Source organism: Atractosteus spatula, chromosome 18 (genome assembly GCF_055471065.1).
Source record: "Atractosteus spatula isolate fAtrSpa1 chromosome 18, fAtrSpa1.hap1, whole genome shotgun sequence".
NCBI lineage: Eukaryota > Metazoa > Chordata > Actinopteri > Semionotiformes > Lepisosteidae > Atractosteus > Atractosteus spatula.
In genome coordinates this window covers 12,615,786-12,640,081 of record NC_142723.1, presented here as the reverse complement: position 1 = coordinate 12,640,081, position 24,296 = coordinate 12,615,786, and the positions used below count along the sequence as shown (strand labels likewise).

General features: G+C 44.0%; 1 protein-coding gene across 1 annotated transcript in view; it reads right to left on the bottom strand.

Moving 5' to 3' along the window:
- xpo6 (exportin 6) overlaps positions 1 to 23,809 on the bottom strand; it is a 34,956-nt gene extending 11,147 nt beyond the window's left edge. Inside the window, exons 1-14 of the mRNA XM_088936838.1 lie at positions 23,287 to 23,809; positions 17,681 to 17,771; positions 15,158 to 15,270; positions 12,494 to 12,691; positions 9,856 to 10,015; positions 9,063 to 9,140; positions 8,143 to 8,638; positions 5,467 to 5,593; positions 4,992 to 5,101; positions 2,731 to 2,839; positions 2,279 to 2,371; positions 1,812 to 1,881; positions 1,331 to 1,490; positions 432 to 524 (exon numbers count right to left, since the gene is read on the bottom strand). Of these exons, the coding sequence (XP_088792964.1) occupies positions 432 to 524; positions 1,331 to 1,490; positions 1,812 to 1,881; positions 2,279 to 2,371; positions 2,731 to 2,839; positions 4,992 to 5,101; positions 5,467 to 5,593; positions 8,143 to 8,638; positions 9,063 to 9,140; positions 9,856 to 10,015; positions 12,494 to 12,691; positions 15,158 to 15,270; positions 17,681 to 17,771; positions 23,287 to 23,289 (1,901 nt within the window). The 5' untranslated portion in view covers positions 23,290 to 23,809. The remainder of the gene's footprint in view (positions 1 to 431; positions 525 to 1,330; positions 1,491 to 1,811; positions 1,882 to 2,278; positions 2,372 to 2,730; positions 2,840 to 4,991; positions 5,102 to 5,466; positions 5,594 to 8,142; positions 8,639 to 9,062; positions 9,141 to 9,855; positions 10,016 to 12,493; positions 12,692 to 15,157; positions 15,271 to 17,680; positions 17,772 to 23,286) is intronic.
- Positions 23,810 to 24,296: the final 487 nt, after the last annotated feature.

Genomic DNA, 24,296 nt, shown 5'->3' with positions numbered 1-24,296 from the left:
TGGTGCCAGTCAATGAAAAATTAAATAGATGTTTCTTCCTCTTTTTTAGGCAGTGACCAATCTCGTATGATAAAACCAATTCACGCTACCCTGAAACTTAGGTTATAAATATGTCTACCCCCATGAATATAACCAACATTCCTCACACACCTTTAGGATTTCCCCACTCAGATCCTTCCTATGGCAGGGCTACAGAACCATTCTGATGCAAAGGAACACTTGGGATCCCTGGGCATCAACACCTACCTCTGCAGGAACCCGAACTACAGAACTTCGAAAGACGCAAGTTGAGGGGTAGCCTGCAGTGAACCACTATAGATACCGGGGCTCGAGGCTCATCAGAGCCAAGGTCATCTGTAAAGCTGTAGCTCAACACTGAAGGTATTTCAAGACGCCGGGGCCCCCGGGACCCCACGCTCCTGGATACTCACACGTCGATGAGGTCCGGCTTCAGCACTGACGGGACTGCCGTCTCCAGGTCGTAGAGGTTGATTTGGGAGCCGTAACAGGTCACGTCCGCCAGCCTGCGCAGGGGGGGAGAGAATGCAGAGAGCTCACACCCCTCGCTCCGTCGAGCCCAACCAGCAGAAAAGCTGCTGTGTGTTTCAGATCGGGTTCTTTGCTTTCGAGATCAAACCTCTCGAGTAATAGTCCTGACTGCTGCATGGGGAGACTGACAAAAAGCTGTATTCGAGGACTTGGAAAGTTGCCCCCTTGAGAGACTCATTATAAATCCAATTTCTTCGAGGATTAAGTCGAGATGAATTCTGCGGAAAGGCAGATTCCAGACGAATCGACCGAAATGAATTTTTTTCCCCATTTGCATAACCTTTCAAAACCATTTGTTTGCATGCAATGAAAAAAGGAAATGCAAAATGTATTATGCAACGTTTCAGCAATACACAGAAACCACTTCAGCAACTTCTGTGCCAAAGTGACACTAAATTCTTAAAAAATACTTCCTTAAGAGATTGTACAGTAATAAGCACGCTAAATTATTAAAAACACCTGATGGAGTTTGTGTTTGAAGTACCAGATGAATTCTTTGTACAAGCCAAATGGATAAGCATCTTCAACTAATTCCTATTGCAGATTCCACCTCAGAAATACAATAAACTACAAGTATCAGAATTATGAAATGTATACATGGATGCAGTATTTTATTCTCCAAAGCAGAAGAAAATCAAAAACTAAAGGAAATCGAACCTCAATGAATTTGTGCCTTATTCTACTGTGCCTCCTAAACAGCGCTACATCAGTACAGCACGGTGGGTTTCTGCAGAAGGCCTGCTGCTGCAGGCGGAGTGCTCTCGAGTTTCCTGGCACTTACCTCTCCACCACAGTGAGCGCGTCGTTGAAGCGGGCAGCAAAGACATCCCCGATGAAGTACTCGGCCAGCCGCCCCACAGCCTGCAGCAGGGAGCTGAGGTCCCTCAGAGCACAGTGGAGCCGCCGGCAGTCATTCTCCGCTGTGATATTCAGCCTCCGAGCTGCAGGGGGAGACACAGGGCAGCCAGTTCCTGATGCGCATTCAGAAACTGCCCCTCGGCCGATGAAACCCTCCTGCACTCTTTCCTTGCATGTTTAGGATGTTTAGGTCAAAGATGCATGGGCAGAAATTTACATTAAGCAGAAGCCACATGTGGCAAGAAAAATTGTATGGTTTATGGTATCTGGAACTCAGCATTTTATCTCCTTTCAAGGGGCTCTTTGCTTCAGGTAATTTGTTTCTTAATCAACATAAATTAGCTGGAAAAAAAAAGTACAAATGGCAGCAGATCCGAGGAACATCATGCACGGCCTGTACTCACTTGTCCCAGTAGTGACGATGAACTGCTGCAGGCCCAGGTAAACGTCCAGATTTTCCTGCAACACTGGGAACTGAGAGAGGAGGCACAGCACTAGAGTTAATCCCAGTTGCGCCTGCTAAACCACAATGCTCAACCTCACACGCACACACAGGGACATGTGAACTAATGCAAGCTCAGCCCGTTTGGGATGCAAACTAGAGCTTCTTTAAACAAATAACTTTTAACGAGAACTTCAGCCTAGTTGCTTAACACATTCTCAAGACTTTCTATATGGGATCACAACTGGTAAAATGAAGATAGTATGGAGTATGACAGCCTAAATTACCATTGACATTTCTGAACTTGAGAGGAATAACTTCCAAGGCACACAAATCCTATCATTCAGATGGTTAGACCATGAAAAAAGCCTCAAAACACTTCAATTAAACTTGGTCATCCATCATTCCCAGGAAAGAGCCCAGACTTACCAGCGTGGAGAAGGCATGGGAGGGCAGGAGCTCCATCACTTTTGCCACCACCTCCAGACTCTGCCTCAGGTAGCGCTGCCACTCTGTCTGTTGCTGAGCAGATCATATACAGAGATGAGGGTCAAGGCCACAGAAATCACTGATGCAATTAACCCAATCAGAGATGCACATTATTGCTAGAGATATCCCAAACGGTCAGATTCACAAACATACCAATTCTTAATACCACATCTATGACTTAACATTTTGAAGATAAAATGTCAGTGCGCCGTATATGTTACAGTTATACATACAGTTATATGGTGCTCTGGGTAGTTAAGATGCGTGAACGAGCAATTCCAACTTGGTGTGAATGCACAGTTTTGCTGCTTTAGTATATCATCATCCCTCAAACAATCCTCTGCACAGCTCACCCAGCTGAGACAGGTAGGAGCAATGGACTTGTGCCTTACATCATCATCCAGCGTCTCATCATCCAGCTCTTCCAGCTGGGCCTGGTTATAGCGGAACTGGATTCGGTTCAGCACTTCCTGCAACAGCAGCACCAGGGCGTCCTTGTACCTGAGCGGAACAGAACAGAAGCTGTTACCTTCTATTCCTTCGGGAAGTATAAGTGAGTTGTTTTTTTTTCCCACACCCCTCTGCCATCTCACTTGCATCCTTGCTAAGGTTTCAAAATGTCGAGAGAACTGGTTTACGGCTTGATTTCTAATTAATTTTACTGTTGGTAGACCGAACGCTACATAGCGGTCTCCGAATGACCAGGTCTTTCCACCACAATCCTGGGGAATTCCAGACTCAAGAACAGGACACTAGCCTATGCAGAACATAAGACACTGCAGGTCCTTGCCCTAAAAGAGGGCTTTTCTGGAAGGAGTTACATGAGGCCCTGAACACTATATTTGAAAGGAATTTAGGAATTTGTACCCTTTACATTTGAGGCCTTATATTTTGGCAAACTGGATTTTGATTGGAGTGGAACTGGCGAATATTTGTTTAGAATCCTTATATCAGCAGGGAAGAAAGCTATAACAAGAAAGTGGCTTCTCACAGACGTACCAACAGTGAATGACTGGATTGAATTAATAAAATAAATATATATATATAATGGAAAAAAATAACATTTTCACTAAAATTACTAATGAAAAAAATTGTCAAATATTGGTCTAGATGGGTTCACTACATTAAACCTTTAAGGTCAGAATTTGATGAGATACAAAATAACTGAAACTTAATAAACATAATATATATAATAAACATAACAAACATTTATATAGTCTCCTCCCTTTTCATATCCATAAATGTATACATCTTCCTCATTTTGAATGTATATAGTTTTGTTTAAAAGTTCTACAATTGTAAAATACTAGGGAGAACAAACAGTAATAGACAATTTGTGCTTGTGATGTATAGTCGAAAGTGTACTGTAAAAGTAAGGCTGAATAATGGTGGTTTATATGTAAAATGTTTTCTTCTTCTCTAAAATAAAAAATAATTTAAAAATGACACTGCAGTTCCCAGGTGCACACATGAATATCTGACCCATATGCTGCCCTCTCCACAGAGCTGCACAAACCTGCACCTCATGCAATGATTTAATTAACTATATCTTCACATTACTTATTGCTTGTCAAAACTCCAGCATGTTTTTCAGATTGATTCCTTCTGAAGCATTCTATATAAATATTTTTTGCGGTCTGTCTCAATAATCCGGTATATCAAAAGAACAGCAGATAGCAAACTGGTAGAGTGCAAACAAGGCAGGACTATCATGGTGAATCTATCTATCTATCTGTGGCTAAAAGGGTTTGTTCTCTCCACATCTTGCTAGTGCTTGAGATCTACCATTAGTATGGTGAACAAACAACTGTACTGGAGCAGCTCACTCTCACGACAGCAATTAAATGCAGACGAGTCGTACTGCAATATAGGTCACAACAAACATTACTGCACAGCCAACTCAAGATCAGCACTTGATCTAGTTTTCCACAAGTGCCCCCGTCAGATGACTGTAGCCCCGGAAATGACATCACAAGTCGGCCTTTCACAGACAGGCAGTCATTGGTGCGTGCAGGCCGTCGCTGCGTGCTAACAGAGGCACTCCTCCAGCACAGCCAGGCAATGAGGCTCAGGGGAGCTTGAAAAGGATGTGGCGGAGCCCTTTGAGATTGAGAAAGCAGGAAGTGATGCGTGCCGTCGTGATGAACGAAACCGCACTGTGGCTTTCTCATTTAAAAAGTCTTTTGACAAAGGTTACTATTTGCTCACCTATGCGCTTAGGGCAAAAACAAGTCGGTGTAGTGGGGGGAACAAGTTCATGTAAGCTAAGGTATCAGCCTTAGAAGACCCGACAGTCCATTTAAAACAAAATAAAAAAAATACAGAGGACTTAAACCTGTTTCCTCTGCCTAGTTCGTACTACTGTGGTTTCTAAAAAGAACTAAGCCATGTATTTGATGGGGGAAGCTTAAGGGGTGTGATTATGTGAAATTTAAATGGTGAACATTCAAAACAACCTAAAAATCCTTTGAATCACTTATGTGCACACAAATGTAGCTGCTAGGGAAATGCAACTTGTTTTGATGCAACTCTACTGACGCCTGGCAGGATATGTGCTGCTATGGACAGAAAAAAGAATAGCTGCTTAATCAGCTAAATTGATAAACAAAGAAAACAACACAAGTTCAAGTAGGAATTCCAAAAACGGGCCTACCTGTTCAAAACACTATCGCGATCAGCTAACCGGCTCTTGATCTTTGTGGTCAGATAGTCCAAGAAGATGGTCCAGATATCAAGGCAGGAGAAATAGCCTTCATGTGTGGGCTGCAAACACAGGACTTCAGGTTAAAAGACACATTAAAAATCTGAGGTCAGAGGGCACTGGATAACATGTTGCCAAGCTCCATCTGTTACTTAATTTGTGCAAGCCCACAAGCTTGGAGACTTGGAACTGCTAATTAATCTGGATATTTCCATGCAAACAAGACAGTGCTCTAGTTCTCAGTCTTCTCTCTGTGACTCCATGATGATGCCGTGAATCACTGTGCCGCCATACATGTTAACATCGCGCTTTTTAAAGCTCATTGTGGAAAACCCCCTGAAAGTTCTCGTGAATAAATAAAACGTATACAACAGACAGGCCCGATGGGCCCAGTAGTCCAGATTTGTGACCCTTATTATTGAAGTACCTGGTGGAAAGTGTACTTGAAGAGAAGCTCCAGAAACTCCACAACAGGGAACTGAGCATTGGACTCAATCCGTCTCAGGTGAACGCTGACAAACAGGCGCAGGAAGTCTGTGAACTTCTCAATGTAGCTGCATGTCAAAAAGGAGCAGATAAAGAAAAAAAACAGGACAGGTTAGACCATGTGTGCAAGAAAAGGAAAACAAATGTATTGAATGAAGAATTCTGAAGTATACAATTAGAAATGACACACTCATTCAGAATTCCGTTCATCAAAAAAACAAAACAAAACCAACCAAAAAAAAAAGCAGCCAGTTACAGAATATAAAGGAATAAAACTAAAAGTAGTTTTAAATACAAATAAAACCCCTTCAACAATTACCTAAGGGACCGGCAACCCTTCACTCCAAACACACCTGAAATACAGCAGAAAAGACATGCTAGTCAAGAGCCACTTTCAGCCAAGTGGAGACAAAAGATGAAAACTCACGTCTCTATGGGCTCCTGCACACAGAGCAACCTCAAGGCACCCATTCTGCCATTTACTTAAAGAGTCACGTCCAATGGCCTGCACGTGTGTACATGCGTTTTGAGTATTCTCTAGCGCTTTTGCTGAAGCAAGACTAGCAAAGAAAAATCTTTCCTTCCTGCGGTAGCCGTTCAGGGATGCAGGGAGGGAAAGGACCGGCAAAGCTCCACAGCCTTGCTCACGCGACCAGGAATGTGTCACAAAAGCAAAACGCCCCCCCCCCTCAGTCTTCCTGGAGGGAGGCTTTTTCAGAAACGTGATTTGCAAAGAGATGGATGAAAAAATCCAGGCGGAAAACAGCGGAGAAAAAGAGACCGAACCATGCAAGGTCAAGAGCGCCTTTAAGAAGTTAACATCCATCCCAGCCTCACCACTAAGAACTAGAGTATGGTGGGTATTTTTAATGTGCAATAATGCTGATAAAATTATACACCAGATGGAAATGCAGTATATTTTTCTGAGGTTGTTTCAGAACAAAAGTTTCGGACTTTTGTCTCCACATGGTTTGTATCGCTGCAAGTGTGTTGATGTGCCCTCAAAAATGGCTACAGTAGACCGAGGACAACTTCTTTGCCTATCTGATCTTTCACAACTGCTCAGAGGTACATCTCTGCAGCTAAACCATCGATATCAAGGTCTCCCGCAATCAATAAACCAATTACGGATGATCTTGCTGATCACCACGCTCTTACTTACAAATAGCTAGCTCATCACACTAGCCTGACAGACCATGGGTTTCTTAAAACGAGTCTCAAGCAATCCTGAACGCTAAAAGTAGGAGAGCTTGGTCTGCCACATGGACCAAACGTAGTGCACAAATAAGGAAGGAGAGGAGATAAATTTACAAAAGAAGGCAAAAACGGAAGGGGTTTTCAAGGATTGCGGATTTCTTTTCCGCATAAATGGGAAGTGACAGGTCTGGACTGTCCAACCTGACAGGTGGCAAAGGCCAAATTCAGTCCAGGGTACCACTGTTGTGCATGCTTGTCTCGGTTACAGTTTTCTTTGTAATATTTATTAATTTAAACATTTATTTTCCATTCTAGGTTTAGCGCTGGCTCACTATATCCAGAGGGTACAGGGGAATGGCTCTAAAGTAACCTCAGGACCATCAGGGTTATGTGAAAAGAAGAATTGTAATTTTGTGCGTCAAACATGTGACTCCTAGGTAAATGGACAAATGGTTTAAGTTTAGGGATTGAACCAGCAACACATACACCGGTGCTGCTCAGGAGATAAAGTGCTGAGAAGGTTAATTACCAGAAATCTATTCCCCTGCAGTCCTACTCCAGGCTCCAAAGTCACATAAAAGGACTGCCGCCATCTCACAGCGAACCAAAAACAGGTACAGGGCTGGCAGATCTCCATTAATAAGGCTGATTAGCCGGTGAGCTGAGCTCATTCGCTCTACTGACTTGAAATAACCAAGTTGTTATTTGGTTAATGTGGAGCTATTAGAAAGAGATATAGCCCCCATCCCCCACGAATCCCACCCCCATCCTACAGACCCCATTGCCGGGAAGCAGGAGAGTGACCTGGAGAAGGGAACACAGCGATCCCCTTACCTCGCGATGCCTCTTCTGATGGCTGAATTTAAAATGCCTCACCTGCACCTCGGGTGACTGTGCCTCCCTGGCAGACAGCACCTATGGTACAACAGCAGGGTTGGGGGGTGGGAGGGAGGGGGACAGGAGGGAAAGGACACAGACCTGACACTTGCACGCTGCCACTCACCTCCCACACCCTCCCGACTCTCCTACTGCCAGGCAGGCACCATCCTGCAAGGGGCGGGCCAGGGAGAGGGGAGCTACTCATAAAAAAGCCAGCCGCTCAACCGCCAAAGGGCCGAGAACTCCTCAGAGCCAGGCAACACGAGCTGCAAGGCCCTCTTGTGTTCTGGGAGCACGAAAACGCTGGCAGCACAACCATATCAGCCAGTCTGAACACAAGCCGCCAGGGCCCTAGGGATAAAAACGTACCTCCTAAAAACAACACACAGCCTACTGTACGAAATACCCCAGGTTGAAATACCCCATTTCAGCCCCCGTCATGGCGACGAGGGATTGAGAAGTCATTCCCCCCGCGAGAGAATTCAGACAGGACCTGCTCTCTCTCCGACTGCGGGGGGAGGGTGCCTGCTGGGTCCCTCACCTCTCATCGAGCTCTTCCAGCCGGCTCTTGATGGAGTGGGCGTTGTTCTCCCGCGTCAGCTTCTGCAGCAGGAAGAAGGTCTGCTGGAACATGCGCAGGAGGTACTCCTCAAAGTCCAGGGGCACGCAGTTCTTGGACATGAGCTCGTTGACGCACGTCATGGCCAGCACGCCCAGCCGGGCCCTGTCCGCCCCCCCCGCCGGGACCTGCGTGCTGCCGTTCAGGGAGCCGGAGCCCGAGGTGGGGATGGGGGTGGAGTGGCCCAGCTTGCCCTTGCCGCTCCCGCGCGAGTCGCAGCCGAAGCGGGCGAAGTGGAAGATGGCGGCCAGGAGGGAAGGCGTGATGCTGGTGGAGAGCGGGATCCAGCTGAAGAGGTGAGCCAGGCACTCCAGGGCCAGGGTGCAGAGCTGATGGCTCTCCTCATCCAGCGCGGGGATGGGCTGGGACAGCAGCTTGGAGTAGTACGGGCCCTGCAGTAGACTGCTCAGCAGGTCCCCTGCAGACAGGTTTTCGCAAGAGGAAGCAGAACCAGCGCTGTTAAATGGTCAGCTCGTATCAGCAGACTTTTAAAAACAAAACAGGAAGTAAACAAGGAATGTGCAATGCAGCCTCAAAACCCTTGTTTTTTAAAACGGATCTTCACGATTTGAAACCCTCATATCATGGCGATCGGTTATACAAAGCAATAGTGTTTTCACCCTTCAGAGTTGTCCTGATTTTTAAATCCGTCTTGCGTGCTTAGGCACATGCTCGGCTTACCCAATCTTGTTTGAATGTACGTGCCAGGGTGCAAAGACAGACAAAATATCACGTATGCACAAACAAACACACAGCTATAAATATGGATTTTTGGAAAAATGCCTCCTGAAGGGGCCACAGAAATAGTTGATGGGCAGAGATTTCCAGCTTGTGAACCTTACCGCTTTCGCCCGATGTGGGGGAGGGAGGTGGAGTGGCAGCAGTAACACTGTGTTTATCCCAGATTGTTTCCAGAATACCTGCCGGGTCATGAAAAACATACAATCTATTATGCGGATGAAAAAAGGAGCTCTGTAGTGCACTCTCTCTGGTGCAAGCTCACAGAGCTGAATGTGCTGCATCAGCAGCGTGTATTCATCGGAGCCTGCATACCCACCACATTGTTCACAGGGACAGCGTTATTGGGAGTCATTTCCATCACCAAACCCTCGAGCACAAAGCACCAGAAGAATGTACGCTTTCCGCCTCTTAAGTTTCAAAAAGAAAAGCAGCTGAAGTTGTCCCTTGAAAAATGTGAAGACCGATTCCAACACTGCCTTTTTAAAGCGTTTCGCTGGGAAAACTGCAGAACACTTTATCAAACCAGGTGAAACAACAGATTTTAGTTAAGCCGGTATGTGTTTAAAAAGATTAAATACGTTTCCGGAATGAGACAACACGCTGGCACCCTTTATCAGTTTTCCCAATTATTTGGTTAAGATAGACCCTAACTGTCCTATCTTAAGCAAATAATGTATTACATTTTAAACTTTAAACAGACTGGATGATTTAGTTATGCCTGCATGTTCCTTTTTGTCAATTTTGCAATTGAGCAGAAAGCATACAAGACAAGGCGGTTTTGGCTGAAACATCTCGGAGCCGACCGCTGGTGGAAGGGTGGGCTGCGTGCATGCCCGGGCATGCCGATCGCGTGGTGCTCTGGAGGCCCCGGCGGTGCCCACGGTGCGGACTCACCGGTGAGCAGGCTCAGCACGGCGGGCACCTGCTCCAGCAGCAGTTTGCGCAGCTCCTCCTTGCGCGCCACGCTCAGGTCCTCCCGGGGGCAGGCCAGCTCCTCCGACGTCGTCTTCAGCAGGATCAGACCAAGGGGGGCCATCGCGGGCGACTGGATCAGCTGTGCGGACAGTGCACACGCAGAATTAGGCCGCAGAGTTCCGCGAAGTCCGTCAGCCATGCCGTGCTGAAACACTCAGGCCGTATGCGGATCTGAGGCTCAGACTGAGACACTGCTTACCCACTCTTGTTTAAATCTGCATGGCGGGGTGCAATTTCTATTAAAAATGTATAAATCATATTTCTAACAATGTAATTTGATTCTGACGGCATTCGTCACTCGTTATGAGATGGAAAACAAATTGAATATGCACGCTTATATAAACCATCATGTGCAATTAGTAATGCATTCAATCTGTAGTGGAGCTATACTAATAATCTCTAATCCATCAACATCACTGAGAGAGTGTGTCAATTCCAGCTATGTGTAACACAGGCAACAAAGCACTAGGAAAGGCCATGTAAGGCAGTTACAATATAAAGTAGCGGCTGAAAGATCAGATTGAAATCGCAGACTTTTGCAGAGGTTTGGTAACCGGATTGTAATTGACCACTCTGGCTGGTTCCAGGGGTCTCAAATGCAAATAAAAACCGCTGAATGTCAGAAGTCAGTTTCTTCTAACTGAGGCAATAAATGCCTAGGGTGCTGGAGGTTCTTCAGGTATTTAAAGGTGCACAGAAATCAAAGGTAATCAAGAAGTGTTTTCATAGGTATATCTGTGGTACAGCTCACACATCAGCTCGTCTCGGCCTCCCCTGCTTCCTCATTTGCGTTGCCGTCAAAATGTTTTTGACGCATTAGAGCTGCAGAGATCTGAAAGGGGACGGCTCTGCCACGTCAAACTGCTCAACAAAAACGGGCAGCTTGTAGTCATTTAATTATTATAAGTATGAAACAACTGAACACCACGGTTAGCTTGGGGTACTGCAGATCTAAAGCTACTCTCAGAAAGCAGAGGATGTGACTTCAAGGTACTGGAGCATTATCATTAAAAATTTGAATGGAAACATTACATCGCAGCAAAGCCACAGTGCATTTAACCATTACTTATTTAAGTCTTAACTGAACCCATTTGCATCTTGCAGGTTACCCATAGTATAACTACAGAACAAGACCAATTTTACCACATTATGGGAGATTGTTTTTAAAAGTACATGAACTATTTACCATGGTATTCACTACTGCCTAGCTATCCACTAAGAACATAACCTTGAGCTCTGCAGCTCTTTCCTCAGATGCAGTCATGTGTCTCAAACTGTGGTATTACAGAACAAAAAGCTGTCATGCAGCTCTAAAGCTTTATTTTTAACACTGAACCTAGAGTGACACTGAAGCTTTCAAACATTTGAACCACACTGAAGCCCTTGTCAGTGCGCAAGAGGGATTTCACACGAATCTGCTCCGTAAATTCTCCTCAGACTTGATAAAGCAAAGAACTGAGAGTAGCTATTTTTGCCAAGAAAATGTTCAGTATGATCAAACGTTTCCCTTTTAAGTGAAACGCAAAGGTTAGTGTCAAGTGTTGAATTGTTTACATATTAAATCTGGAAGGACTGAAAGTACCGTGTTTTGTAGACCCTTCCAGGCAGTTTAATAAATAATACATTCCAGGTGTTAGAAACGTTGCTTGGAGTATATGCTGAGGTATAACAGATGCTGTGCTCAGAAGCAGCTACAACAGAAGCGTTTCAGGGAGATTGGCAAATCTTAGACCAACAGGGCCCAGCCCTGGAAAGCCAAGAACCAGCAGTTTCCTAAATCAACAGCTGAAAACATGTGTAAATTGGTCAAATTAAGCTAAAGATGGGTTATGCTAGGTAGTTTAGAATTAGGAAAGAAAGTCTGACAACACCACCATTTTAGACCAAGCTAAAGTGAAGGGGTTTAATTGATACTTAATGTTTCATGCGAAGGAAAGTCACTGAGAAAACAAGACTAGAAGATAAAGACGGACGTTAAGATGATATGCAATGGGAACTGAGAAAAAGAAGCGCTTCTTCATATGGAGTTGTTGGTGGTGTTGATCACAATACCAAGCCACGCGGCTGAAAATGTTACCCTGGAATCTCGCAGGAAGCAGCTAGATGAGACACTCAGATCAGACAGCTTTGAGAAAAAAAACAGGGGAAACCCTTCACCACCGTCTAGTTTGTATTGCCTGAAGTCTCTCTCTCCTTTGCTTTCTCGATCACGTCCTTCAGTTTTAATTCCTCCTCTGATCTTCACTGAAACTAATTATTAGTTAAGAAGCCAGATCACCCGTTTTCTTACATTTTAACAGCTTCTCAACGACAAACTTAAAAACACGGCAAGCGCCCCAGAACACCTGCGGACAGGCTTCGCCCAATTCAGGTCTAGGCCATTTTTGTTTCATGAATGCCAAACACACAGACAGAACTACGTGATGCTGGATTACAACCTGCCTTCCACATTCCACATCTGCGATTCCTACCCGATCGCACCGCGACGCAAAACGGACAATGTTCTTGGAGGCTGGTCCTTGCAACACAAAGCCCTACGTCCCAGGGAGGGGCTTACCTGCAGGGTGTTTGTGAAGAAGTCGTGATAGAACATGGGCCAGTCCTGCCTGCCGATGTCCACGATGACCTTGCACAACTTGTTGCGGATGAAGTAGGGTAGGGCTTTGTGCTCTGACAGCAGCAGCTTGGGCAGGCAGCTCCGGATCTCCATTTTGTCCTGAGAGGGCACGCCCAGCCACATCCTGTTGATAAGGTTCTGCAGGGACATTGCACAGTCAGCCTTAGGGGTGCAGGTGGACACAGAGGGGGTGACTGTAGAGAACAGCCACAGCACATCTCCCCAAGCTAGATATTACTGCATGGGCTTCCAAAATTAATTATAATCTTAGAAATAAGTTCAATATAAGTTCTTAATTAGAAGCCATTCTGAATGGTTACAGTTAACTAGCATTTTCATTTTACACTAACTACAAAAGTAAATACATCCATACCAAACCTGACACTGATATGGCTGTCTCTATTCTATCCAATTGAATCTCTGACAAAAAATTCGGATGACTCAAAATTTCCTTCATCTTAACAGTGACATTGCTAGACTACCCCCTATGTTATCACTAACTGTGACTGAAAAGCTGATCAACACATTTGTCTTCTCCCGAATTGACTACTGTAATGCTCAGCTCGCTGGGGTTTCTAAATCCACACTGAACAAACTCCAGTATTCAGCAGCCAGAAACCTGACCAGGTCTAGTGCAAGTGATCACATCACTCCTATCCGGGAGTCCTTGCACTGGCTTCCTGTCAAGTTTCGTGTTGACTTCAAAATCCTCATGCTTACCTATAAGACTCTGCATGGCTTGGCACCTCAGTACCTGTCTGAGCTGTTATCGCCCCACTGCCCACCTCTCAGCCTTCGCTCTTCTAATTCTGGTCTCCTATCTGTCCCCTATGGGTGACAGGGCCTTCTCCTGTTATGCCCCAAAGCTCTGGAACTCTCTCCCCAAGAATATCAGAGAGTCACCTTCTCTAAACTCCTTCAAATCCAGACTCAAAACCTTCTTTTCTTCACCCCTCTGCACCTACTGTATTCAGTACCACCATCTTTTGTCTCCTCTAACTGTGTATATTCATCCTGCTTATCTTGTGTATTTTTTTAAATTATTGTTGTTGTTGTCAAGCATGTAAAGTGCTTTGAGAAGCCACCTTTAAAGGCACTATATAAAATAAAGTTTATTATTAATTATAAAAGACTTATCTGAAACTTGAAAAAGAGAAAGATTCTCATTTGATTTTGCAGCGTTTCTCTATTGGTGCCAACCACTGACAAGATATGAAAGATTAAACATCCAGTCGGCTCTTCTCTTATAAAATGAATAAAATACAGCAAACCAATTTTGCTGAACTCCTTTAAAGATTCCTACATCACTTGGAAAACCTATGTATGTGAAAATGATTTGTATTTACACAATTCTGGGAGCTGAGGAAGATCAAGCTAAACAGAAAAGCATGCCTAAACAGGAAATCTATAACACAGGACTTTTAAGCATTGAGTCACTTCTAACTTGTAACGTGTAATCAATTGAGCTTCTATTGTTTCTGCTCATTCCAATGAACTCTTGAAGTTCTTGTCTGTTCCCTGATTAAACAGTAGCCAGCCTCCCTTTAAGACGGCACGGCTATATCGGTATCTGAGCTCCTTGGAGACACATGCATCAGAGCTCTCCAGCTGAGGAAACCTGCAGTAATGGCAAAGTGGAGTGTGTCAATCTGCACGTTGCGGCTCCACACTCTGAAAACTGAATGCAACACAATCTCTTCTATATAAAAGCATAGTCCTATCTCCCCCAACCTCCTGCTCGAAGGACATTATATTCTATGAATTCTAAGTAGATACAATTGAGAATCAGGTCATAGAGCCTGTTCCTTCCTACTCTAGAGATTGCATTCAATTATTTTTAATGAGGTTTTGTCTGTTTGTCATGGTTCTGGTGCTCTGATTCTTCGTTGAGGGTCAAGAGGTCATGAAAAGAAACAAGCCCTGCCATTTAATTAGCAGCACATCACAAATATACTACAGAAACAGGATTTTTTTTTTTAATCAGCCTACATGTGATAAGCCTTGTGATGCTTCCTGGAAAAGGCCTGGGCTCTCCTTCAAGCCTGTGTTATGGATAAAAGTGTCAGTGGGAAGAGCAGCTGTCCCAGAAGAAAGTGGAGCCCTCAGTTACTGCGATGGGGAGTCTAGGGACAGCACTGCTGCACAAATTCAATACAAGGATTTGCAGTGAGGAAATGTACAAGCTCTTACCCAAAACAGAAATAGAAAAAAAGAAATGTGTTTCATGACGTAAGCCACGTCTTTATGTCATAAAACATACTTTATGATCCACCTAAAGGTTAAGCGTGGAGATGGCAATATATATCTGGAGTATTTTAAGGAGCCTAACTGTAGAAAATCACTATAATGTTTACGGCATTCTCTCTAACTAGCAGATCACAGACCCTCATCAGCTGCTGCAGAACCTTCTCAAACAAGACCACCAACTTGGGGAGTAGTACAGTGCACTATACTGAAGGAATGCTGCTCTTCCCTTTTCAGACCAGCGGTCATGCAAGCTCAATGCTGCCATAGCAGAACCACCCCCGAACCAGCACCTCATCAAACTCCAGAACCCCTTGCATTTAAAGACACGTCCAGCAGTTCAGCTACAGGAGCACTCACCTCGAACACAGTCAGGCTGTACATCATGACATACTCATTGCGAGTGTTGGAGAGGAAATAGAGGCAGTACCGCCATGCTCCTATCTGCTGAGCGAAGTTATTCAACAGCTCCTCTGCAGAGGAAAAAAAAAACACCCAATCAAACATTCACTTGGCACTAGTAGGATCATGGGTCTGGTAGAACAAATGTATTTGCTGTTCCATGAGTATTCTCTACTCATTACTCAATGCTGCAACTACAGGACACATTATGTCCCCAGATCGTCACTTCTGGTACTTAGGAAGTGCAAATGCAATAGATCTGACATTTTGAGCAACTGTAGTAGATGACTGAGACCTATTCACACTTATGAGGTCAGCCCTCAGACACCACTTGAGATTTCAGGCAGCCTAGTGCAGTCACACTTGTGACAATAAACCAGGTGAAATTTCAGTAAATTACATTTTTGTTATTGTAAACATTATAATAGTGAAGTGGAAAATAAAATGAAGGGGAGAGAACACTTGCATAGAAACACAAATAAGATGAAACACTTCATTACTTGCGATGCTGTTGGTACAGCTTCATGAATATTTTAAAACAAATTTTAAGAACAGGTTTTATGTAGTTCTTGAAATCATGTGTGGCTTATTACTTGCCACTTACTATTTTTAATCTTTTTTAAAATGTTGGACATTGTAAGGTATCACTTAAATCGGACACAAACCTATTCAAATGTTTGTGTTAACCGTCAGATAGAATAAAATGTTTTCTTGATGATTCTTCAGGGTTTAGAAGCGTCAGTAACAGTGTTTTTGATGATCTGAATGAAACCATGTCTATTTCACAATAAAATGTTTTATAAAATGATTTACCACAGCATTTTACTTTCCATTACTACATAGTTTCACCATCTTTGTAAATGGTACTGTATACTGACTACAAAACGACAAAATGTACTTCCAATAGCTGCAATGGTGTGTAGTAATATGCACAATTGTTTAAAAGTGTTAAGGATTTCTTTTTTTGTCATGTGCTGTTTATCGAAACTCTTCTTTGTCCAATTCCATTTTCCAGATAAAAACACTACATCTCGGCTAATTACAGAACAAGGCCAGAGGTGCTTTTTACTGAACACTGCAGCTGCTGAGAGTTTTACCACAAGCATCCCTCAAATGAAATTTACAGGCGACTCACACTTCAGTCCTGCAGTTAATGAATTTTCACCCGTTTTGGATAAAATGTTTCAACAAACACTCTTTTCAGTTATGCAGAGTGCCACACTCATAACCATATTTAAAATATAACCGTAAAAAGTATAAAACAACATCGGACAATAATTAGGTTTGTAAAATTTACCTAGTTAGGGCAAAATGTATGTTAAAAATGCATTTTAAAGGAGGTAGATCTTTGTAAGTGAATGCTCCAAATACAGAACATCCAACAGTTGTCAATGTGTTGTGGCAGCCAGTGGCCTTAAAGAGGAATAAAACCAGGATGTATTCACCAGACAGATTTAACAAAAAAGTAACAATGTCAGAATGTCATCAACTGAATCCACAAGAGCATCATGGAGTTTAATGGGTAAGGTTTTGGTGACAATGCCTGTGCTCTGGACAACACCACTGTTAAGCTGTGGATGGCACTAAACAGTCAAGTGAACACGCACTTTGTACTCCAAAATAGATCTTAAAAATAATAAACTGTCAATGTTTCTGCAGAAGAGCCCCGGGCAAACTTATTTTGTATAAAAGTTTCACCAAACAATCTCCATTCAAAGAACCTCCATTCAGGCTGTTATAACGCAAAACCTTTTTATTCTGCTGTAATGGTGGCCTTCCATCTCCACTAGTGCAAGTTGAAACTATTTCTTAGAACTACCACAAATATCTCAAACTGTCATGTCTAAAAGTCAATTCCAAAAGTGATTGAAAGTGTACATCTTCTAAACCCACTGAACCTGAGCTTACATAAATCGACACGCTAGAATCTGCACAATTCTTAAAAGACAACTTCCGTTATTTCTACAGCCAATACCGAATGGCTGTTTCGTTATTATAAGTAGCAAAAGTTCCTATTAATATACAGATGTAGAACCCGTCAACTTTGTTTTTTTCTTGCCTGTGAGTTTAAGAGCCACTTGTTAGCTTGTTACTTATGTGTTTTCACTGGTAACGTGATCTGAAAAGATTTCCCCAGGACAGCTGGGTGCTCACATGTACGTTTGGTCAGCCCAGGTCCTGCAATTACTGACCTGGGGGCAAGGGATCAAAGGTGGCCAGCTCATGCACGCCTTTTGATTTTTGGAATATTCTCAAAAGGAAATCTCGGGTTAAAAAAAAAAGTAGGAAATGAACCCAACTTTCCTCAGAGAGAGAAAAATAAGTCAAATGTGCTAATCCATTCATATATCAAAGAGCATATGGTCAAAGCAGGTCTGTGCCTCATGCTCTCGAGCAGAGATTAAGGTGTTTATAAGAGCTCAGGCTGAACAAGTGCACGACGAGATACAGGTCTGGTCTCCAGCGCCAGCTCCTACTCACCGATCTCCCTCTTGCGCTCATTGGTGGTGCAGGAATGAAAGAACTCGGTCATGAGGCTCTCCAGAGCGCGCAGTGAGGCCACCTCCGACGCCTAGAGTAAGAGAGAGAGAGAGGCTGTCAGGTCCCGCAGGCCACAGCACAGCGGCCATTGTGACTCCCGATGCTGAACTGCCAGGCCTGGCTTCCAGTAAATATATGCGAGATTAACACGAGTGCTACATGTTGGTCAAGATGGCTCGCGAGTATCTGCCCTCCATCTTTGCTGGTTTCAAACACTTTGAGCTCTTGTTAATGTTTAAACTTCCTCTTCTGCAAAACAGTTGGCCTTCGGCTTTGGCGATTTAAATAGCAAAAAAATGTATTAACCATGACAATAGCATAATACTACAGCGTCCACTGTGACATGTTGTATTGGAGAACAATACATGAATGATAAAAGATTATACATACACTTGGTGCCTATGGAGTGCCATGCATATACTGTATGCAAACGCACAAGCTAATGAAGGCCCATACATTTCCACAGAAGGACCCTATGCTGTTATTAAAGTGTTCCCTATGTGAAATGGTTTAACATAACTAGTACAGCTACTTTTATAGGGTGGGAGATCTCTCACCCCTTAACCAGACATTAAGAAATGAGTCTTCCACTGTACCGTCTGTCTAGTGCGTTGAATTATAAATGCATGCATGAGACTAAAACCAAGTCACAGGAAGTAGTACTTCATTGTGTGCTTCACTGTCATTTTCCCAGAATTGGTTAATAGATGTTTGCACCACTGCTGTGACGATTTGTTCATCGCACTACCTACTAGGCAACAACACTGTAAGAAAATAAAAGCTTTGTCATATGTAAGGGAGAGGAGTTGGGGAAGCATGCTTTAACAGAAGTTAACAGAACTCCAAGCTAACAACAAGAACACAAATCTACCCTCGGCACATGATTATGCTTCTTGCCAGGAATTCTTGCAAAGGCTAGATTAAATATTATTACACTGTGCATTCAGGATGCATCTGTTAAAAATCACCTCGGTTGAGCTAATCAGAATCTGCACATTTCAATTCCCCGCCCCCAGCAATGTCCGTAAAATGGGAAGCAAACATTTAATATTTCCTATTGCATCTTATCCAACGCCTGCTGTGGCCTTCCCTTAACAGCTGATGAGCTGCTAGTGCATCCACGTCAGTTCTAGTCAGCTGGTAATTCAAATGTTATTCTACTGTAAAGACTGCCAGATGCGATGAGGCCACCGTCTCAAATTCGACTGGTCAGTTCCATCGAACACCTTCAATCAATTCTTGAAGTTTGTTCAATACGTTTTCCTAGGTTTTAAGAGAGGTGAGATATTTTGGTATTTAAAGAAAATGGACTGTGCAATAAATGTACTGAATCATTTAGGACTATGCCATCTTAATGCAGCTCATCACAGGCAGTTTTGCTCAACCAGAAAACTGGACACAGGCATGTTTCATCAGTCCAGTGCTTGAGTATATGAGGGTCTAAACCTGTCTGGCTGTAATGTGCACAGGCGATTAAATTATTGCTTTACAAAAGGTTCACTCCGAGTGTCTGCACTATGGACTCCATGTCATCAGAGAAGTCACTGAATACAGCTGGTAAAACTAACAGTGACCAACAACCTTCAAGAAAAATGCAGAAGACTTGCCTTTGAAAAAGTCTCAGAACAGTTATGTTTTACGTCTACATACCTTTACATTCCCTGATGGAAAAAAAACCTTGAACCACTCAACAGAGCATTCCTGCACAAACGCATCTGCTATGTCCTTCATTTTCCCCACCACTCACAATAAAATGTTCTCACTTTCTCAAGGCAGCATGGATTAATTTTTTTTGTTGTTGTTTCTTACTTGTACCAGCAAGACCAACAGAAATATCAAGGTCCCTGGTTGGACGGGGTAGTTCCATCTATCCATTTTTCTAACCTCTTTTATCCAATTCAGAGTCACTGGGGAGCCAAAGTCTGTACCAGCAAGCAATGAGAGCAAGGCAGAATACACCCGGGGCCCACCGCAGGACACACACAGACAACCACATACACACTAGCAGCAGGGCTCATTTTCCCCAGAAGACAGTTAAACTACCAGTATGTCTTTGGATTATGGGATCACCCAGAGGAAACTCAAACACACACAAACCCTACAAGGATAGCAACCCAGATCCAGAACTGAACCCCAGCACTGCAAAAGCAGCAATGTTAAGCACTGTACCACCGTGCTGCCTGAATTTGATGGCAATTCTAGTCAATTTAACACGAACAGTGGCTGCAAACCTGCGGTGCACATATGCAGGTATGTCTTTGTGCAAAATGAGAAGCTGAGACAGCACCACGTGTTCAGCTGCCAAACATTTGACAGGGCAATATTCCCTCGTCCTTTCTTAGCAAGAAAGGGAAACTAAAGCTACTTTTCCCAAGAACAAAACCTAGCAATTTTTTTTTACAAGCGTCACAAAGGGCTGATTTCATAAGCAACATGGAAGGGAAGCTGAAATGCACAAGCATTGTAAAAAGCTTTGCAATAACCAGTTTACAATAAAGGTAATCACAGATGAAGCAGGATTACATAAAGCTAAATAAATGAACTGGAGGCTTGCCCAGAAATCTGACACACATGGTAAAGTATGACATCTGAAAACCTATAAGTCAGTTCCTTGTTTCTCTGGAGGTGATGACATCAGATTGTGCTAATATGGGTCATCTCAACCAAATGGCAACAAGCAGAAGGCCGATCAGGCAGGGGGTAACAAATTTAATATGCGTTAAACCTGGAAGTGAATGCCATCCAAAGGGAACGGGCATTTCCTCATTTTTCTTTCTGCCAGTTATATACATGAATATATAAAAACATTTATAAAAACGCTGTTAATAAAGTCCTCAGTAATCTCAATCATTCACAGGGCATTGAAGGCTCTAACAACACTTGACTATGGGGAGGTTTTTGCGAAAATATTTTAACATTACCATTTTTTTTTCTTTTGTGGTAAAATTCCAAACAATACAATCAAAAAAAGCTTTGTTACCAAGATAACAGCTGGACTGCTTGATCATCATTTAGAGACCCAAGACAGACACGGTGAGGCGTTTCCCAAGATCTCATTCCCACAGATCAATTACTTGAGCCCTTTAGCCTCCTGGAGTATTATATTTGTTTGATGTTGATAGTAAGAACTGGCACTGCATAAGCAAAATAAAAATACAATTCATGTATTAACAAAAATATAGTTGGGGATGACTGCCCAACAGAAGCAATATCGACAAGTATGCCCATCTACGACACAAGATTATTCCCTAGATATTACAGTGTTATTTCTGATGAATCGCATGAATGCTTATGAACCTCAGATTGTACATGAGTACACAACACTGTGTAGGAGCAAGAAAATCTTCCATGTACAATGGCATTTCAGGCATAAATGCCTCACGTAAAGGTATGCAAAAGTCACAAGATTTAAGGTAGGAAGGGGGGACCCATCTCTGTAAATATCTATGCCACACAACAGGAAAGACTGTGATTTAAAAGCAGGAAGCATCCCGATACCCAAGAGAAACTGGGGTCACTGCAATCACAAGTACAGCAGCCACAAAGTTGCATCTGCAGGCTGAACTAGAGGAAGGCCAACTACAGCAGTTCAACCACCTCAGGACTTCGTATCACTGCTCACCTCCACTCCCAGAGAGACACTGACTCACAGCAGAAACACTCACCAGCGCTGTCGTTTCTATTTGGGTATCCACTAATCAACTACTGCTATTTACAACTGTCTTGGCAATTAACACACTTACTGCCGAAATTCTATACAGTAACTTGAACACTAAAGATCCCCACTAGACAAGCTTCTAGGGCCACTTCTAGGTAGAAAATACAAACCCATCATCTCAGTTCTCTAGAAAACCTACAGACTGAGGCCAACAGTTGGCAGATGACATTTAACAGACCAGAGCAGAGTGTTACAAGCAGGTAGCAAAAATGGAAACTGAAAATGAGCTAATGCTGAGCTCAAAGAAGGGTGCCTTAGAAAAAGACTGAAACATTGACACTTTTCTTCCTTAGACAATGCAATAAAAAGGCAAAAAGAATGTTAGGATATGTAATTAGAAGTATAGTAAGTAAATCATGAACTGCTAGATTAAAACTGCACCATGTACTAGTAGCATGATATTACAACTGATATCCTGATTTCTTTCAAGGAAGGGTTGGAATAGATCTTCAGATCAATGGATGAATATCAACCAAACATACAAGACAAGGTTAAAACCCACCTCATTTATGACCCTTCCTACAGGTTCCAAACACCTAAGATCACAGTGATACAGCCATACAGAGGGTAATTATAGAAGATGGTGAAGATCTGGAGAAAGCTCCACAGTCTAAACTTTGTGTTTCTTTTCTTCTCTTTTCAGCATGGAATAAACCTATTACTTGTTCCTTTGCAGCCTTCACCTGCTGACGCAGGTACCAACCTGAACTACTATAGAAGATGGTGTCCAGCTATGTCACAGATAGATCTGAGAGCACAATAATAATACCCTGGAGAATTTTCACTTTACTCTATGAAGATGTTTTACATGTTAAAAGGACAGAGCCTATTCCAGGTCTAGTCATGGGGGACGACACGAAAATACATATTCTCTATATGAATCAGCAGACATCCTGATTCCCGTGGCAATGTTGGGCCTGTAAAAATCCAACATCTCCACTATTTTGTACAGGAGCGTGGAAGTGAAAGAGAGCTGGAAGAAAGGGGGGAAACGGAGCAACACTTCCACATCCACGTAATGAAGTCAGCAGGCATGATCTGATCATGGAAAACATACCTGACATCTTCTACCTTACCGGTAAATTCATTGCGTCACCAAAGGGGGAAAAAAACTGTTGTGTTTACAACAGTGGAATTCAGGAATAAGCCAGAACACGCAAAAGATCGGGGATTCAAATATTTATCGTTTAACTAGCTAGCTGGGAGGCTTGAGTGCCAAAGCGATCTCATTTCCTGCTCTGCGCAGAGGTCTTCCAAAACGCACACGTACAGGGATTTAAGACCGTAAGGTCACGAACTAAAACCATGCAAGTCCAGCATCCAGGTGGGGCTGCACACTGGTGGTGGTGGAGGGGATCCCCATTACCTGTAAAGCGCTTTGAGTGGGGGGTGTCCAGAAAAGCGCTATATAAAAGTGTAAGCAATTATTCTTAATTCGGGAAGGCAGTGCGTAGGGGACTTCAACACCCCGAATTCGTATTTAGACACCACCACGACGGTATCAGATGCCCAAGTACACGGCTGCTGTAACGCCAGTTACCTTTGTGAACCGACAAAGCGATCGGCATTTAACTTTAACGCGTAGTCGAGCATGGTCCCCGCGTTCAAGCCCCCAAGCGCCCCCCGACCCGTGATGGAAATGCGGTTTCATGCACTACAGCCCCCCCAAGGGTCGACCCCAGCATTTCTGCTCACAGATGCCTCCAGCCTTTAGCAAGAGGGGGTCCCCGAGGAGAAGGGAAAACAGGTGTCACCCGAGTTCTGCGAAGGAAGAAGGGGGTTGCATTTCAGGAATGGCGATAGCCGAATTGCACCAAGAGCCACTCACCATTCCTGGAGTCAGCGCTGTGCCTCCGGGCTGTCCGGACTATTGCTTCAACTTGAGGTGTTGGCTGTTTCTCTTCACGTTCATACCTATACCTCCGCCGCCGGGCCCCGTCTACTGACAGCAGAACCCGCACGACTGCTCGCCCCTGAAAAAAAGCACAGGCTGCCGGTGTGGCCACACAGACCGTAATACTTGATGCGCTGCCCACGATACGGCTGCTGTTGATAAATCCTGCAGCCCAGGGTCCGCTATGGTGGGGGTGGGGGGGGGTGGGGGGAGAGAGAGTCTTACGGGACTCTTTTTGGGGAAAACCGGATGAAAACAGTGGCATAAAACCAACGAGCAAAGCCCTTTCCTTCCATAAAACCCGCCGCGCCCCCTGAGATGTCGTCTTTGGGAGGACGGGGGAAAAAAAACCCAAACACAGTAGACTACAATAAAATAGACAAGTTCCTATTTTTTAGGTTGTTTTCTCCAGCCTCCTAGTAACTCTGCAGGTCTCCTCTCCAGTCAGGCCTCAGAACTTCCTCTCCGCGCAGCCCCTCCCCGCCGGAAGTGAAATCTTAATCTCGGGCCGGATGGAACCGGCTGCAGCCAGCCACGCGCTCGGGACTAGCGGTCGCGCTGTAGTTCGGGCTGGGCGCTCCGGTACGTCAGCGCCCGGGGCAGAGCCGTGAGAAAGAATGCGACCTTACGGCATCTGCCCCACGTGTGTAACACAGACGCAAACGTACAGATGAACATCGAGCAGGGCGCCCTCCCGGCGCAGGCATGAATATCAGTCAGTGCTGGAGCGCTGAGTTGCATACGGCCGCGTTTTAAAAAACAATAACTGAGCGCGTTAAGGCATATTAAACAAGAACGAAATAGTTAATAATATATTAGAACGATTTATTTACATGTACGATTCTGAAGTTGCTACAGCGCGACCGCTAGTCCCGAGCGTGTGGCTGGCTGCAGCCGGAGTTTAGTGTCAGCCCGAGGCTGATGTTCAGCGCACACGTCTGCGT